Here is an 18,512-nt window from a genome sequence, read left to right as displayed (position 1 = left end):
GAAACATGAGGATACCATGAAATTACTCATATGATCGACTGGCTGGCAGGGTTGGCTGGCTAGATGGCTAGCTTGATAATGACTGGCTAGGTAACGTTGGATCATAGCTAATGTTGGCTGCGCTATTAAGCCAGCTCGCTAAGTTTTACTATAGCTATAGCCACACTGTGCCAGATTGTTACATTTTTTCTGTATACTTTTATTTTACGCATAGAGGTCCAATCGGGTTTGGTTAAATAGCTATGTGGCTTTTGACTGGGTTTCAAGCCTAACTATGTTGTTTATATTACTTCAGGTGAATTTTAGCTACTAATGTTTGCTAGTTTGTTTATTGTTAGAGATGTATGCTAGCGTTAGTGATACCGAGGCAGGGATAAGCTGCACACCAGCTGGCACTAATATGTGACTGACCGCCTAATTGCCAGCTAGATGATAGCTTTAACATTGTGTATGTGTAAGTATGTATATTTAGTATATTTATTAGTATATTTTCTTTATTTTTACTATTTTCTACATTGTACAAGAATAGTGAAGACATCAAAACAATAAAATAACACATATGGAATTTTGTAGTAACCAAAAATAGTAAAAAAATCTAAATATATTTTAGATTTTAGATTCTTCAAAGTAGCCACCCTTTGCCTTGATGACAGCTTTGCACACTCTTGGCATTCTCTCAACCAGCTTCACCTGGAATGCTTTTCCAATTGTCTTGAAGGAGTTCCCACATATGCTGAGCACTTGTTGGCTGATTTTCCTTCACTGTGCGGTTTGACTCATCCAAACTATCTCAATTGGGTTGAGGTCAGGTGATTGTGGAGGCCACGTCATCTGATGCAGCACTCCATCTCTCTCCTTCTTGGTCAAATAGCCCTTAAACAGCCTGGAGGTGTGTTTTGGGTCATTGTCCTGTTGAAAAACAAATGATAGTCCCACTAAGCGCAAACCAGATAGGATGGCGTAACACTGCAGAATGCTGTGGTAGCAATGCTGGTTAAGTATGCCTTAAATTCTATATAAATCACTGACAGTGTCACCAGCAAAGCACCCCCACACCATGACACCTCCTCCTCCATGCTTCTCGGTGGGAACCACACATGCAGACTTCATCCATTCACCTACTCTGCGTCTCACAATGTCACTGCGGTTGTAACCAAAAATCTCAAATTTGGACTCATCAGACTAAAGGACAGATTTCCACCGGTCTAATGTCCATTGCTCATGTTTCGTGGCCCAAGAAAGTCTCTTCTTCTTATTGGTGTCCTTTAGTAGTGGTTTCTTTGCAGCAATTTGACCATGAAGGCCTGATTCACACAGTCTTCTCTGAACAGTTGATGTTGAGATGTGTCTGTTTCTTGAACTCACTTGAACTCTGTGAAGTGTTTATTTGGGCTGCAATTTCTGAGGTGCTGTTAATTGCTGATTTCTAAGACTGGTACCTCTAATGAACTTATCCTCTGCAGCAGCTCTGGGTCTTCCTTAACTGTGGCGGTCCTCATGACAGCCAGTTTCATCATAGCGCTTGATAGTTTTTGCAACTGCACTTGAAGAAACTTTAAAAGTTCTTGAAATTTTCCACATTGATTGACCTTCATGTCTTAAAGTAATGATGGACTGTCGTTTCTCTTTGCTTATTTGAGCTGTTCTTGCCATAATGTGGACTCAGGATGATGGTGATTGGTTAACTAATTATCTCTATTTCATATTTGAAGGATGATAGTTCTCATCTAGTATAGGTTTTCATTTGTTCATCGTAGCTTGATAACTTTTTTCCTGTGGTGCTTGGGTGCGCTTTTGTCACCTTGCGGCACAGGTTTCAGGGTGCCTTGGGGAATGACGATTCGTTGACATTTGGGTGTGCGGGTAGGTGTTGCTAATGACCATGAATGAATCCGCTGGGTTTTTTTCCATTTTTTTTTTGTTGTTGACATGGTCATGTGGGGCTAAATAATCCTGTCATTATTGTTGATGACGTTTTCTGCTTTGATTGAAATTGTATTTTGTGACTCGACTGTCAACATTTTCATATTACAGTGAACAGTCAATGCACTTTTATGTGCTAACTTGTACATATAATTTTGAATGTACCTAATTCGGGCGATGCTATGCATAGCAGATACAGTACATCTAGCTTAAAGACTAGTGTCTAGGGGTATGGGTTTTTAACTCCCTCAGTTGGGGAGGGGGATGAGTGGGTTTGTGGTAGGGTCAGGGTATTAGCCCACGAGATGTTGACTATATTATACTTTCATTTTGTACAATTTGTACATGCTCAACACCATTTTATTTGCATCTCTTTCCCTATTTCTTATTTTCTTTAAAGATGTCGACACCTAATATGTATACATTTATGATAACTAACATTAGGGGTACTAAATGCCCAGTCAAGCGCAAACGCATTCTGAATTATCTAAAGCAACATAAGGTTGATATAGCTCTTCTTCAGGAGACACGCCTGACTGACTGAGCATGATAAACTGAAAAGAGAGTGGGTGGGTCAAGTGTACTATTCATCTTTCATGTCTCGGGCAAGAGGGTTGGCCATTCTCAATAATAAGCAATGCCTCTTTCAGCTTCAATCTAAGATTAAAGACAAAGGAGGTAGGTTTGTGATCATTCAGGGTTTTATTAATACTGAGACCATTACCATTGTGAATGTGTATGGGCCTTGTAAAACGGGGGTGGGCACACTTTTGCATATGTTTTTGTCCTGCCCTGAACTAGGCAATTATTGGGAAGAATTATTCAGATCTTATCACAGGTCACTAATATGACTGTACCACTAGATCCTTCCCTTATTCTTGTTGGAGATGACTGTTCTACCAGTTAATATTGGTAGCAAAACCAGATTAATTAAATTGGCAGTCATTGCAGTCAATACATGCACAGTGTTTCTATGGAAGAGTGGCACTCTGCCAAGCAAGCATATCAAATCAAATCAAATCCATTTTTATTTGTCACATGCGCCGAATACAACAGGTGTAGAGCTTAAAGTGAAATGTTTACTTACAAGTCCTTAACCAACACTGCTGTTTTAAGAAAAATATGTGTAAAGTAAAAAATAAATGTAACAAATAATTAAAGAGCAGCAGTAAAATAACAATAGCAAGGCTTTTTACAGAAGGTACCGGTACAGAGTCAATGTGCGGGGGCACTAGTTAGTCAAGGTAATTGAGGTAATATGTCTCATCGTTGTCGGTGAATAGGCCTACCACTGTTGTGTCATCAGCAAACTTAATGATGGTGTTGGAGTCATGCCTGGCCATGCAGTCATGAGTGAACAGGGAGTACAGAAGGGGACCAAGAATGTGTAGTTACCTACCCTTACCACCTGGGGGCGGCCAGTCAGTAAGTCCAGGATCCAGTTGCAGAGGGAGGTGTTTAGTTTCAGGGTCCTTAGCTTAGTGATGAGCTTTGAGGGCACTATGCTGTTGAACTTCCTGATAAACTCATTCACCATATCGGTATATGTGTCGATATTATTTTCTGAAGCTACTCTGAACATATTCCAGTCCGCGTGATAAAAACAATCTTGAAGCGTGGATTCTGATTGGTCAGACCAGCGTTTATAGACCTCACCACGGGTGCTTCCTGTTTGAGTTTCTGCCTATAGGAGGGGAGGAGCAAGATGGCATTGTGGTTCGATTTGCCGAATGGAGGGCCTTATATGCATTCTGGAAGGTAGTATAGCAATGGTTGAGGGTTTTAGCAGCGCGAGTACAACAATCAATATGTTGATAGAATTTCGGGAAACTCTTCCTTGCTTTGTTCAAATCCCCAGCTACAATAAATGCAGCCTCAGGATATGTGGTTTTCAGTTTGCATACGGTCCAGTGAAGTTCTTTGAGGACCTCTGTGGTATCCGCTTGGGGGGGGGGGGTATAGACTGTTGTGGCTATTATTGACAAAAATGATCTTGGGAGATAGTACGGTCGCCATTTGATTGTGAGATATTCTAGGTTAGGTGAACAGAAGGACTTGAGTTCCTGTATGCTATCATAGTTACACCATAAGACGTTGATCATAAAACATATACCTCCACCCTTCTGCTTCCCGGAGAGATGTTTGTTCCTGTCAGCGCGATGTACAGAGATCCCAACTGGCTTTACAGAGTCAGACAGTATATCTCGAGAGAACCATGTTTCCGTGTAGCAGAGTATGTTACAATCCCTGATGTCTCTCTGAAAAGCAACTCTCGCCTTGAGCTCATCAATTTTATTATCCAGAGATTGGACATTAGCGAGTAAAATAAACTAGCTTATATTTTGGGTTCTAATGGGGTACGACAGTTAAACTAAGATCATGAGGCATTTATATTTATATTATATTTATAGTCTTCAAAAATCAATATGTACATATCATTCATTTATAAGTCAAAAAATGGACGTAGCAACTGCAGATTGCCCCTTTAAAATAATAGTATATCATATTATAGCATTATAATTAAAACAATTATGCCATAGGCCTAAGTATGTAAATTGACTAACCTGTAGGTACACCCTGTCATGTTGCATTTTCCAACTTTTCATGTCTTCCTCTTGTCCTCTGTTTTCTCTGCAGGGATCATGTCAGCCATAGGAAATGGCTATGTTATATACATGACCATCAAACGCAAGACAAAGCTAAGGCCGCCTGAGCTCATGACAGTCAACTTAGCCATATTTGACTTTTGCATATCAGGTAAACCATTCCGCAGTCTCTTCATACAGTATGTCCATGTACAGTGTGTTTATGTACAGAACAGTGTATGGTGGATTAGTCCTGTGTAGTCTGTGTATTTCAATTCCGAACAGCATGTACAGTGCCTTGCGAAAGTATTCGGCCCCCTTGAACTTTGCGACCTTTTGCCACATTTCAGGCTTCAAACATAAAGATATAAAACTGTATTTTTTTGTGAAGAATCAACAACAAGTGGGACACAATCATGAAGTGGAACGACATTTATTGGATATTTCAAACTTTTTTAACAAATCAAAAACTGAAATATTGGGCGTGCAAAATTATTCAGCCCCCTTAAGTTAATACTTTGTAGCGCCACCTTTTGCTGCGATTACAGCTGTAAGTCGCTTGGGGTATGTCTCTATCAGTTTTGCACATCGAGAGACTGACATTTTTTTCCCATTCCTCCTTGCAAAACAGCTCGAGCTCAGTGAGGTTGGATGGAGAGCATTTGTGAACAGCAGTTTTCAGTTCTTTCCACAGATTCTCGATTGGATTCAGGTCTGGACTTTGACTTGGCCATTCTAACACCTGGATATGTTTATTTTTGAACCATTCCATTGTAGATTTTGCTTTATGTTTTGGATCATTGTCTTGTTGGAAGACAAATCTCCGTCCCAGTCTCAGGTCTTTTGCAGACTCCATCAGGTTTTCTTCCAGAATGGTCCTGTATTTGTCTCCATCCATCTTCCCATCAATTTTAACCATCTTCCCTGTCCCTGCTGAAGAAAAGCAGGCCCAAACCATGATGCTGCCACCACCATGTTTGACAGTGGGGATGGTGTGTTCAGCTGTGTTGCTTTTACGCCAAACATAACGTTTTGCATTGTTGCCAAAAAGTTCCATTTTGGTTTCATCTGACCAGAGCACCTTCTTCCACATGTTTGGTGTGTCTCCCAGGTGGCTTGTGGCAAACTTTAAACAACACTTTTTATGGATATCTTTAAGAAATGGCTTTCTTCTTGCCACTCTTCCATAAAGGCCAGATTTGTGCAATATACGACTGATTGTTGTCCTATGGACAGAGTCTCCCACCTCAGCTGTAGATCTCTGCAGTTCATCCAGAGTGATCATGGGCCTCTTGGCTGCATCTCTGATCAGTCTTCTCCTTGTATGAGCTGAAAGTTTAGAGGGACGGCCAGGTCTTGGTAGATTTGCAGTGGTCTGATACTCTTTCCATTTCAATATAATCGCTTGCACAGTGCTCCTTGGGATGTTTAAAGCTTGGGAAATCTTTTTGTATCCAAATCCGGCTTTAAAATTCTTCACAACAGTATCTCGGACCTGCCTGGTGTGTTCCTTGTTCTTCATGATGCTCTCTGCGCTTTTAACGGACCTCTGAGACTATCACAGTGCAGGTGCATTTTTACGGAGACTTGATTACACACAGGTGGATTGTATTTATCATCATTAGTCATTTAGGTCAACATTGGATCATTCAGAGATCCTCACTGAACTTCTGGAGAGAGTTTGCTGCACTGAAAGTAAAGGGGCTGAATAATTTTGCACGCCCAATTTTTCAGTTTTTGATTTGTTAAAAAAGTTTGAAATATCCAATAAATGTCGTTCCACTTCATGATTGTGTCCCACTTGTTGTTGATTCTTCACAAAAAAATACAGTTTTATATCTTTATGTTTGAAGCCTGAAATGTGGCAAAAGGTCGCAAAGTTCAAGGGGGCCGAATACTTTCGCAAGGCACTGTATATGAACAATGGTAGCGCTGCGTTAACATTTACTCATGTACTGTACATCCTGACACATGGGAATGGTTGTCATGGTTGGAAGAAGATGAAGTGGTGGAATATAATGACGAGAGAGAGAGAGAGAGAGAGAGAGAGAGAGAGAGAGAGAGAGAGAGAGAGAGAGAGAGAGAGAGAGAGAGAGAGAGAGAGAGAGAGAGAGAGAGAGAGAGAGAGAGAGAGAGAGAGAGAGAGAGAGAGAGAGAGAGAGAGAGAGAGAGAGAGAGAGAGAGAGAGAGAGAGAGAGAGAGAGAGAGAGAGAGAGAGAGAGAGAGAGAGAGAATCACCAAGTTGCTTTAAAGTCATAACTTTTTAGGCATGTTTGGTAACTCACCCTGAAATATGCTAAATTGTGGCTTAATCTGGAATTAGTCCTTTATCGCCATCGTTTGGATATTAGAGGAACAGCATCACGTAAAAAGAACTCACCTCTGATATGACTCTACCTGGCATGTTGATCACAATATATCGATAGACCAGGCCTTTGATGTACAAGAGGTTTAGTTCCACTGTAAGCAGTCATCTCAGTTAAGAAATGTTGTTTTAAAAATCCCCTTTATCTGAGAATATTCTAGTTTCTCAAAGAGTCCCTGTGACCCAGCCAGAAGCAGAATTCACAACAGTATGTCTCAGTCTCAGAACAATCTCTGGCCAGCTCTCTCTGTGTCTCATACAACCACGAGATGCTCACTTGTTTATCTGTTTATTTCTTGGTCTCTGGGCCAACTATGTCTCTCTGTATGAGACGCCTGCATTGCTCTCTAGGACTTGAGCCAACGTCCACAGCAGACAACAAGCATGATCTATTTGTGTCTGCCAGCTTTGCCTGCATCTTGGGAATGTCACTCAGATGTTGGAGGTCCAAATGAAAAGAGGGCCAGAATATTTCGTAGCCATTTTACCATAATACTGTAGGAGTCATAAAGTGAGAGAAAGAGTATTTTATTAACTACGAGGGTTGGTGGAGAGTGCAGTGTGTGTACGTCAACATGTATATAGAGACAGGGTCATAACTGTGCTCTCTGAACCTCTGTGGCGTCAGACCGGTGAGGATGCCACTTTCTCCTCACACGACATAAACACTATTTATGATCACCTCTTCTGTCCCATGCTATGCCTCAGGATTGTAACTTTACTGCATCTGTTATCATTGTGGGTTTTGAAGAAACAGCACTTCTGTTATGTGAAGTGGATGAAGAGGATGGTTTTTCATTGGAATTCTCATGCATTTTAAGGCCTACATTACAATGTTACTGTACATGTATACTATATATTCTCATGTCTTTACAGCACACACGGCTCATTTGAGGTGGTTAACAACTGTGTGTGTTTGGTCTTGAAGTCACAGGGAAGCCGTTCTTTGTGGCGTCCAGTTTCTCCCACCGCTGGCTGTTTGGCTGGGAGGGCTGTCGTTTCTATGGCTGGGCTGGCTTCTTCTTCGGTGTTGGCAGCCTCATCACCATGACCATAGTCAGCCTAGACAGATACCTCAAGATCTGCCACCTCAGATACGGTACAGTGGGCTATGTTCTCAGTTTGTGTTTGGTTTACAGCAGGGGTGTCAAACTACATTTTGCCCCGCGGGTCGCATTCGGTCTTCAATGGTGTCCGTAGGGCTGCACTGAAGATCACTTACATTTCCTTGCCGAGCAAAGAATTAGCAAAGAATATCCTCTAACAAATAAATGACTAACAGTGAAATGCTTACTTACGGGCCCTTCCCAATAATGCAGAGAGAAAGAAAATATAGAAATGATAGAAAAGTAAAACATATAATAAAATAAGTAATAATAAGTACACAATGAGTAATGATAACATGGCTATGTATACAGGGTACCAGTACCGAGTCGAAGTGCAGGGGTACGAGGTAATTGAGGCAGATATGTAACAAAAAACTAGGAATAAAGTGACAGATCTTAAACAGTAGCAGCAGCGTATGTGATGGGTAAAAAAATGTGTGTGGTCAATGCAGAGTCTGGATAGCTATTCGTTAACTCTTTACCTAACTACACTGAACAAAAATAAACATGCCACATGCAACAATTTAGTTACAGTTCATAGAAGGAAATCAGTCAATTGAACTAAATTCATTAGGCCCTAATCTATGGATTTCACATGACTGGGAATACAGATATGCATCTGTTGGTCACAGATACCTTTAAAAAAAGCTAGGGGCGTGGATCAGAAAACCAGTCAGTATCTGGTGTGACCATTTGCCTCATGCAGCGAGACACATCTTCATTGCATAGAGTTGATTGTGGCCTGTGGAATGTTGTCCCACTCCTCTTCAATGGCTGTGCGAAGTTGCTGGTTATTGGCGGAAACTGGAACACCGTGTTGTGCATGTCGATCCAGAGCATCCCAAACAGGCTCGGTGGTGGACATGTCTGGTGTGTATGCAGGCCATGGAAGATCTGGGACATTTTCAGCTTCCATGAATTGTGTGCAGATCACATGACGTGATGGCGGATGAATGGCACGACAATGGGCCTCAGCTCTCGACCCGCTCCACTACAGCCTTGTCGATGTGAATGGGTGCATGCTCAGCTCTCCGTTTCCTGTAGTCCACAATCAGCTCCTTTGTCTTGCTGACGTTGAGGGAGAGGTTGTTGTCCTGGCACCACACTGCCAGGTCTCTGACCTCCTCCCTATAGGCTGTCTCGTTGTTGTCGGAAATCAGGCTAACTTAATGATGGTGTTGGAGTCGTGCTCTACAACGCAGTAGCGAGTTAACAGGGAATACAGGAAGGTGTCTAAGCATGCAACTCTGAAGGGCTCCCATGTTAAGGGTCAGCTATGCGAATGTGTTGTTGCCTACCCTCACCACCTGGGGCCGTCCCGTCAGAAAGTCCAGGATCCAGTTGCAGAGGGAGGTGTTCAGTCCCAGGGTCCTTAGCTTACTGTTAGCTTGGAGGGCACTATGGTGTTGAACGCTGAGTTGTAGTCAATTAACAGCGTTCTCACATAGTGGGAAAGGGCAGTGTGGAGTGCAATAGAGATTGTGTCATCTGTGGATCTGTTTGGGCGGTACAGTGTATCATCTAATTGTTTAAAAAAAAAAATTGATACTTCCTGACTGTCTAGCTTTCAATTCAGTGATTATTAGCGAGCTAGACACAGCCAAGAAACTTTAGGAATGTACTGTAGGTCCCTTATCATTTCTACACAGTTTTGATTTAGTAATTTTAAAATATAAAAAAACTTTACAAGTTGTTGTATTTGTTTTACTTAAACCACCCGGGAGCCGGTTTGGACCCGGGGCGTATGTTTGACACCCCTGTTTACAGTAACACAAGACCTTTATAAGAATGAATAATTAGAACTTTTTCATTAATAAGTTAATTGAAATTATGATCTGTGATATCTTTATTATTATTATTACACTTTATTTTTATGATGAACCAATTCATTATCAATCATTCTGCCTATAATTGTACCCACAGGAACGTGGCTAAAGAGGCAACATGCTTTCCTGAGTATGGTGTTTGTGTGGCTGTATGCAGGCTTCTGGGCCACCATGCCCCTGGTGGGCTGGGGCAGCTATGCTCCCGAGCCCTTTGGCACTTCCTGCACTCTGGACTGGTGGCTGGCCCAGGCTTCCGTGGCGGGCCAGAGCTTCGTCATTGCAATCCTTTTCTTCTGTCTTATCTTCCCCACCGGCATCATCGTTTTCTCCTACGTCATGATCATCTTCAAGGTCAAGTCCTCAGCCAAGGAAATCTCCCACTTTGACACCAGGAACAAGAACAGCCATAATCTGGAGATGAAACTGACCAAGGTGTGTGTGTGTGTGTGTCAGAGCCCTGAACAGACATGAATTTTAAGCCCGAGCCCTACCTATGCCTGCAACGTCCTGGCTCTACCCTACCCAGGCCCGATTGCTTCTGCCAAATTTAAGGCCCTGCCCGAAACTCAAAATCAGAAATAACATCCTCCGTTAGTAAATCAATTAGCTGCTCCTCTCTGTCTGTCACTCGCTTCCTGAGCGCTGCTCACTCTGCATGCTCTCTGCTCATGACGAATCTGAGTCTGTGAGTATCCATAGCAACGGCTCCACTTGGGCTCCTCTGCTCAACTATGAGACATGAGAGAGCAGTTTGCTGTTAGCAAATGTGTCACTCTAAACTCTGACAAAACTCAAGGAACATTAATATTTTCTGTGAAATAATATCTCCTGTCTTATATTTGAAAAATAACTTCTGACACAATGTTATGATCTTAGTTAGATATGACTGTACTGCTCAGCTTCAAAATGTTAGCGATCAATTTATGGATACCCAAATCCTGCCTGTACCCTAGTTATTGAGGAATAAACAGACCCTACCCGGCCCTAACCCGATGTATAATGTCAGGGCCCGTCGGGCTCGAGTCGGTTAGCAGAGCTCTTGTGTGTGTGTGTGGGCGTGTGGGCACGGAACCTCACCTCAGAGATACTTTAACTATTGTGAGACTGACCAGTGATGTGGTTCTACTTGTGTCCTCCAGGTGGCGATGCTGATCTGCGCTGGTTTCTTGATAGCGTGGATCCCTTATGCAGTGGTCTCAGTGGTGTCTGCGTTTGGCGAGCCCGACTCAGTGCCTATCTCGGTCTCTGTGATCCCCACTCTGCTTGCTAAGTCCTCTGCCATGTACAACCCCATCATCTACCAGGTCATCGACCTGAAACACTCCTGCGCTAAATCCTCCTGTTTTCAAGTTCTGAAGAAGCGCACACATTTAAAAAAGTCAAGGTATGGAGTAGTATTCATTTCATGGCTTTCTCTTCTACTTTCTATTCCCCTGGATTGACAGTTACAACTGTACCGACCTGGTTTAACATTTACCTTGTTTAATGGCTTGCAAGAGTTAAAACAATCATATTTCAATGTTTTCCCAAACAGCTTGCTAGATCTAGAGTTGAAGGTAGACTCAGCTAAATGACGTTGCCACGAGCAGCATCGCAGATACTAAGATGAGCAAGATACAAGACTTTGCTCTCACACAGTCATACATAATATCTGCTCATGTGCACGGGTTCGCTTCACGCTGTTCACAGCGTGGTATTCAGGGTACCAAAACAGCGGAGAAGTTGAGCCTCATGCTTCAATGCTCTTAGTTGTTGTGGAAATTAACCCACGATGCTGTTTACTTTCTGCATGTACGTCATATCACCGCTATACCTTAAAAATTGCATAGTTTTCAATGCAACATTTCAAACTTATGAAACTTTTCTCCCATTGTATCTTCCACAGGTTTTACACAATTTCTGGCTCGCTTAAAGTCAGTCCGTCCAGTAATGAGGCTCACATTGAAATGTGAGAGAAAAACAGTTGTAATCTCCTATGATTTGACACCTGTCCAATCACAACCCTGCTATCATCTGCAAAGATATTGACCACCGCTCATCACCCAAACCTACTGTACGCTACCCAGCCTTGATGTATCTATGTTCCTGCTTCAAACAGCTCTCTGTACTCTCCTACCTCACGTCCCTCTGTGTTTACAGCTCAAGGCTGTTGTCAAGATGTATTTTTACACTTTGTACAGATTGTGTATTGTGACACCTGTGACATGCATATTTAAACTTTAACTTTTATGTGCTCCTGTAAGATCTAAAGTGTTGTTAAGAACGAGGTATGATATACAGATGTTGGATCTTAATTTGACCAGTTTTGTTGCAGGAGTAAAATAATCCTGCCACAGGAGGAGGACTATTTGATTATTCCCAAAAAAAGTTATAATTTCTAACAGGAAAATAGTTCTGATAGGCTACAGTAGGCTACAGTTTAGGTGTGAGATCTAGTGATAGAAAGAGAAACTGCAGGTTTTCAGGGACATTATGCTACTACTAGGACAAAAAAATGTTCTGTGGAGCAAAGTGATCAAATTAAGATACCATATCTGTACAGAGTGCTGGAGAGACTGTGGTGTGGATGTTGGGGTTAAGTGTTAATCACTGCTTCGGGCAGGTTTGACCGTAGCAGCACTTTTCATCAACGGTCAAAGTCATCATATGATTCTTAGTGTCACTGGATACATGTTTAGAGACGTCATTGACATCACAAAACAAAATACTATTTTAGCTCATGCACAAACTGCACGCTCCACTGTGAAGTAGCCACCAGCGCATGTTAATTGGACCAAATATCAAGTCACAGCGCAACAATGTCTGTTAAGAGTATAGGCTATGTGGTACAGCACTATGCTCCTGTCATCGTTATCCATTCTGTATGCGCAGATGTTAGCCTTTACGTCTCATATACAAGACATTAAGAACACCTTCCTAATATTGAGTTGCACCCTTCCTTTTACCCTCAGAACAGCCTCAATTTGTCGGGGCATGGCTTCGACAAGGTGTCAAAAGCGTTCGACAGGAATGCTGCCCATGTTGACTCCATTGCTTCCCAAAGTTGTGTCAAGTTGGCTGGATGTCCTTTGGGTGGAGGACCATTTTTGTTATGCACCGTAAAATGTTCAGCGTGAAAAATCAAGCTGCGATGCAATTCTTGACACAAACCTGTGCGCCTGGAACCTACTACCATACCCTGTTCAAAGGCACTTCAATATTTTGTCTTGCACTTTCACCCTCTAAATGACACACATACACAATCCATGTCTTAAGGCTTAAAAATCCTTCTTTAACCTAGATCCTCACCTTCATCTACAGGGATTGAAGTGGGTTTAACAGTTGACAGCTATAAGGGATCATAGCTTCCACCTGGATTCACCTGGTCAGTCTTTGTCATGGAAAGAGCAGGTGTTCTTAATGTTTTGTACACTCAGTTTATGTTGATTTGACAAAACACAATTTAATACAAATCCACATGATCAGAAAGAATAAGACAACCAGAAATGTGTTTTTTTGCTTTTATACCTCTCAATTACTAAATTAATTAAAGTTATTCACTTAATTAAAGTAAGTTGAGGTGCTATTAAGATCAAAGTCAGTTTTCAAAGTCAGTAACATGTTTGTTTTTTAAAGTATTGATACTGTGTGTGCTTGTGTATGGAGTCCAGGCTTTGAGTTATATGCAAGAAAACAATCTTTAGAAATGCATAAACATTCAGTGCAAATAATTATCCTATTGGTTATTACAACTGTCATATTGTCTATTATTGTATTTTAAATCTTTCATCTTTACTCTAACTGAGGGTGTCCGCATTCAACACACTGAAAAAAACAAAAGAGGCCCTAGTCTCGCTGACCTCCTTAGAACAATAGAAAGGCAGAAGGATCAACACACCTGCACTCAGCCTAAGGTCCTAACATTGGCAAGAACAATCAACAATCTTTATTTGACAGGATTTATTCAAAATCATACAACAGGTGGGTCTAATCCTGAATGCTGATTGGAAAACCCCATTCCAGTTTGCACATTCCACAAGTTACCACCGGCTAAATCTATGACGTTAAAATGCCTATTTACTCTATTCCATCTGATGGTGCAATCCACTGTCTCATCAGCCCAGCCAGGCAATTTATAAACTTGATCTCCACTATAAAAAGCATCTAGACATTATCTCCTATTTCTTTTAGACTAACATTTCGTTTTCAACAGCGGAGATTTGTATAAACCTTGCTGTCTGTCTCTCCGACATTTACAACATTGCTTCAATATTCAAATTCGATCTCCAGCAGATGTCAGGAGTTGGGACGAGACAGGCAGGCAACTTTTCTCTGCCAATCGAAATCATGAATCGGCATAATTTTTATGGATATATACAAAGAACTAATAATAGAAAACAGGTCAAACAAAACATTTGCAGTCTCTCTAGCTGCAGTTTGAAGTGATTCTGCTGGCTGTGTTGTTGGCTCGCTGATTTGAACAACAGTTTCCTGATGAGAGAGCACATTTTCTATGCCAGGCGAAATCGCGCCTCATTAGCTCATTGTTATGGATGTATCCGATTAAATGTCTCTAGAAAACATAAAAAAGGCAAATGCAGCTACTGTTGTTATTCTGGCTGCACTGTTTGACGTGACTGTAAGTTAGCCATAGTTGGATATCTAGAAAGCAAGGGATGAGTACGTTGCCAGCCAGTATGGCAATGGAACATTTAGAACAAACGACTGGGTCGCGTCCATAGATACAGAACAAAAAGACTGAACGACTGGGTCGCGTCTCTGTCAACTGAACCGATAGCACGAATGACCAGATGGCTTGGGTAGCAACTCTAGATTTGTGTCGGCACTATATCTTGTGGAAGGATGAAATAGTATGAATAAATGTATCAAAATAATGTTTTTAATGAAAATATGTCAATCATTATTTGAATATGTTGGTTACCCGTTGTATAAAAGTGATAATGTCCTTGAAGCCAGTGTTTGGAGGATATATTGGCACGGTTTACCGGCCATCAACTTACAACACCCGTGCCAATATATTCTCCAAACACCGGCTTCAAGGGCATTATCACTTAAACAATATCTCCTTTCTCAGTGTCTTACTGGATCTGTGTTTTTGTTGTTTGTATGATTTTCAGTATGTACTCTTTCATTGCCTTGCTAATCATTTGATTTGATTTGTTTATTATTTTATTGTGTAAAGTTGTGAATGACAGTATTAGGAGAGCTTATTGATATCAAATGTTCTGTAATGTTATGCATTTTTTTCTAAATTTTTGAGATTTGCATCTGTACAAAATGTATGTCAACTAAGAGGTTAATATTGATGTCAAATAGGTAGTAGTCAACTGTAATGCTTACCTGTCATCACATCTTGCTTATGTACAAAATTATGAATGAGGAAGGAGATAGCTAATATGGTGTCTTTATTTGATCTCAGGTATAGGTTAAGACAAGGTGTAATCTTTTTCCTTGGTGGGCTGTCTGTATGTCTCCACATCACAGTATTAATCTCACCACGTTATCTGCCTCTGTTGGGTTTCTTAAAGGGGTTTAAGGATGATGCACTAGTGTACTTCAACAGGGTTTGATTGTGTCTCAGAAAAGAAGGCGGCTCTACAGGTGTAGAATCTTAATTTGAGACAGTTTGCCGCAGCAGGAAAGTAATTATTCAACAGGAGAACATTTTAATTATTTTGTGGATTATATATATATTTTTTTTAATTTCAAAATGGAAATTACAAACTTCAGATGGCTTTTTTAATTTCCTGCAGCAGTGTGATCAAATTAAGATCCTACATCTGTCATTCATTGCATTTTCCTAACTAAATCACTGAAAGTGTTTTGTTTTAATGTTTTATCATGAAGAACATCATCTGAAGAAGCAAGTACTGTGGTCCAGGAGGATTATGTCACATTGCTTATTATCATATGTATTTCCTAAAAGCATACAGTAACTGTATTCATTTATACTACCTGTAGTTTGCTTTCAAGTACCACATGTCACACCTTATACTTCATTCCACATTCTTTGAGGAATTCGTCTTTGTCCCTTTATTTTGTAAAAAAAAAGTACAGCATTCCATAGCCATTGCAAATCTGTTGTGTTGAATAATGATAAGTGCAATAAAAGGTGCAGTTATGCACATATATTTAGATGATATAGATGTTTTATTTATGTTTGGCAGGGCATCCTCATGAGGCATCCAACACCCTCATGAGGAGAGAATAGAATGGTACACAAATAGTCTGACTCCCATGTTGATACAAACTTCATTTAGAGTCACCTAACACTTAACTCAGAGTCACATAACACCTCTACTCGAAAGTCTGATTCAATCATCATGACTTACATGCACAATACCCTACAATAAATTGATCCTAAAATGTAAGATATCTATATAATATTCATGTGAAGCAAATATATATATTTTAATATTTTCTACAGAATTTCAACCGAACATTTCCATGCCTTTGAGCAAGCATGGCCTAAACATTATATTGCTGTATTTAGTTGCTGACAATGGCACTTAACAGCAAACCATTTTATTTAATTTGGCAAAGGCTCAAGATCTTGCTGTAGAAATGGATATCCAGTACCAAGATTGCAGATTTTCCTCAATTTTAACTGCATGCTTACAGTGCATTTGGTAAGTATTCAGACCCCTTGCCTTTTTTCACATTTTGTTACGTTACAGCCTAATTTTAAAATTGAATAAATCGTTTTTTCCCCCTCATCAATCTCCACACAATACCCCATAATGACAAAGCAAAAACAGGTTTTTAGACATTTTTTCAAAAGTATTTAAAAAATAACTGAAATATCACATTTACTTAAGTATTCAGACCCTATACTCAGTACTTTGTTGAAACACCTTTGGCAGGGTTTTCAGACTTGTATCTTGTTGGGTATGATGCTACAAGCTTGGCACACCTGTATTTGGTGAGTTTCTCTCATTTTTCTCTGCAGATCCTCTCAAGCTCTGTCAGGTTTGATGGGGACACTGCTCAGCTACTTTCAGGTATCTCCAGAGATGTTCGATCGGGTTCATGTCTGGGCTCTGGTTGAGCCACTCAAGGACATTCAGACACTTGTACCTACAGTTGAAGTCGGAAGTTTACATTCACCTTAGCCAAATACATTTAAAATCAGTTTTTCACAATTCCTGACATTTAATCCTAGTAAAAATTCCCTGTCTTAGGTCAGTTAGGATCACCACTTTATTTTAAGAATGTGAAATGTCAGAAAAGTAGTAGAGAGAATGATTTATTTCAGCTTTTATTTATTTCATCACATTCCCAGTGGGTCAGAAGTTTACATACACTCAATTAGTATTTGGTAGTATTGCCTTTAAATTGTTTAACTTGGGTCAAACGTTTCAGGTAGCCTTCACACAAGCTTCCCACAATAAGTTGGGAGAATTTTGGCCCATTGGCCCATCCTGACAGAGCTGGTGTAACTGAGTCAGGTTTGTAGGCCTCCTTGCTCGCACATGCTTTTAAAGTTCTGCCCACACATTTTCTATAGGATTGAGGTCAGGGCGTTATGATGGCCACTCCAATACCTTGACTTTGTTGTCCTTAAGCCATTTTGCCACAACTTTCGAAGCATGATTGTCCATTTGGAAGATCATTTTGCGACCAAGCTTTAACTTCCTGACTGATGTCTTGAGGTTTTGCTTCAATATATGCACATAATTTTACTCCCTCATGATGCCATCTATTTTGTGAAGTGAACCAGTCCCTCCTGCAGCAAAGCATCCCCACAAAATGATGCTGCCACCCTGTGCTTCATGGTTGGGATGGTGTTCTTCAGCTTGCAAGCCTCCCCTTTTTTCCTCCAAACATAACAATGGTCATTATGGCCAAACAGTTATATTTTTGTTTCATCAGACCAGAGTACATTTCTCCAAAATTACAATCTCTGCCCCCATGTGCAGTTGCAAACCATAGTCTGGCTTTTTTATGGCGGTTTTGGAGCAGTGGCTTCTTTTTATGGATCAGCTTAATATTGCGGAAAGAATGTTGCTTCCATCAATGTAATTGCCTTCATCATTTCCAATCCCCCATATATTTTGTGGGTAAATATATATATCCATACACGCATGCATACATATACACATATATACAAACACATACCTATATAAACATACATACTTTTTTAAAGAATATACCTTTATTATTATTCCCCTCAAACCCTACCACCCTTCCCCCAATTGGAGTAAACTAATAAACACTTTGGCTTTTACCTTCAATTTATATATCTTATATACATTTTACAGACACAGTCTATTTTACAATATTTATTTTTTGTTTGTTTTTAGTCCTTCCTCTATTTCTGATGTCCATCCAGTTTGATTTCTATTTGTAACTGCTATTTCACAAAAAGTTCTGAACCTATATACATTTTACAGACCCCATATGTTTTACATTGTTTATCTTATTATTAGTCCCACCCTTCAGCTCCATTCAACCCCTCCCATCTATCTCTCAACATCCTCCATTTTGGATTTCTGTTTGCCATATTTTTTCAACTGTGCTGTGATGCTTCACAAAATAATTTAACCTTTCTATTCTCATAGTTTCTACAGATTGTAAATAAAAAAATAAAAACTTTTGCTAAAATAATTATTATATTATTGATTGATTGACTATGGCTTTTCAAATCACCCAGTATTGCTATCTGCAGCGTTAGTTTTAGGCAAATGTTGCAATTCTTCAGCCAATA

The 18,512-nt window shown here is 40.4% G+C and overlaps 1 protein-coding gene across 1 annotated transcript in view; it reads left to right on the top strand.

The window, feature by feature from the left end:
- Nucleotides 1–14,747, top strand: part of LOC139407805 (opsin-5-like) — a 34,188-nt gene extending 19,441 nt beyond the window's left edge. The window contains exons 2-6 of the mRNA XM_071151668.1: nucleotides 4,561–4,680; nucleotides 7,802–7,972; nucleotides 9,903–10,237; nucleotides 10,945–11,189; nucleotides 11,691–14,747. Of these exons, the coding sequence (XP_071007769.1) occupies nucleotides 4,561–4,680; nucleotides 7,802–7,972; nucleotides 9,903–10,237; nucleotides 10,945–11,189; nucleotides 11,691–11,757 (938 nt within the window). The 3' untranslated portion in view covers nucleotides 11,758–14,747. The remainder of the gene's footprint in view (nucleotides 1–4,560; nucleotides 4,681–7,801; nucleotides 7,973–9,902; nucleotides 10,238–10,944; nucleotides 11,190–11,690) is intronic.
- Nucleotides 14,748–18,512: the final 3,765 nt, after the last annotated feature.

This window comes from Oncorhynchus clarkii, chromosome 4 (genome assembly GCF_045791955.1).
Source record: "Oncorhynchus clarkii lewisi isolate Uvic-CL-2024 chromosome 4, UVic_Ocla_1.0, whole genome shotgun sequence".
In the NCBI taxonomy this organism is placed as follows: domain Eukaryota; kingdom Metazoa; phylum Chordata; class Actinopteri; order Salmoniformes; family Salmonidae; genus Oncorhynchus; species Oncorhynchus clarkii.
The sequence above is the reverse complement of the archived record's forward strand: the minus strand, read 5'-3'. Positions and strand labels throughout refer to the sequence as shown.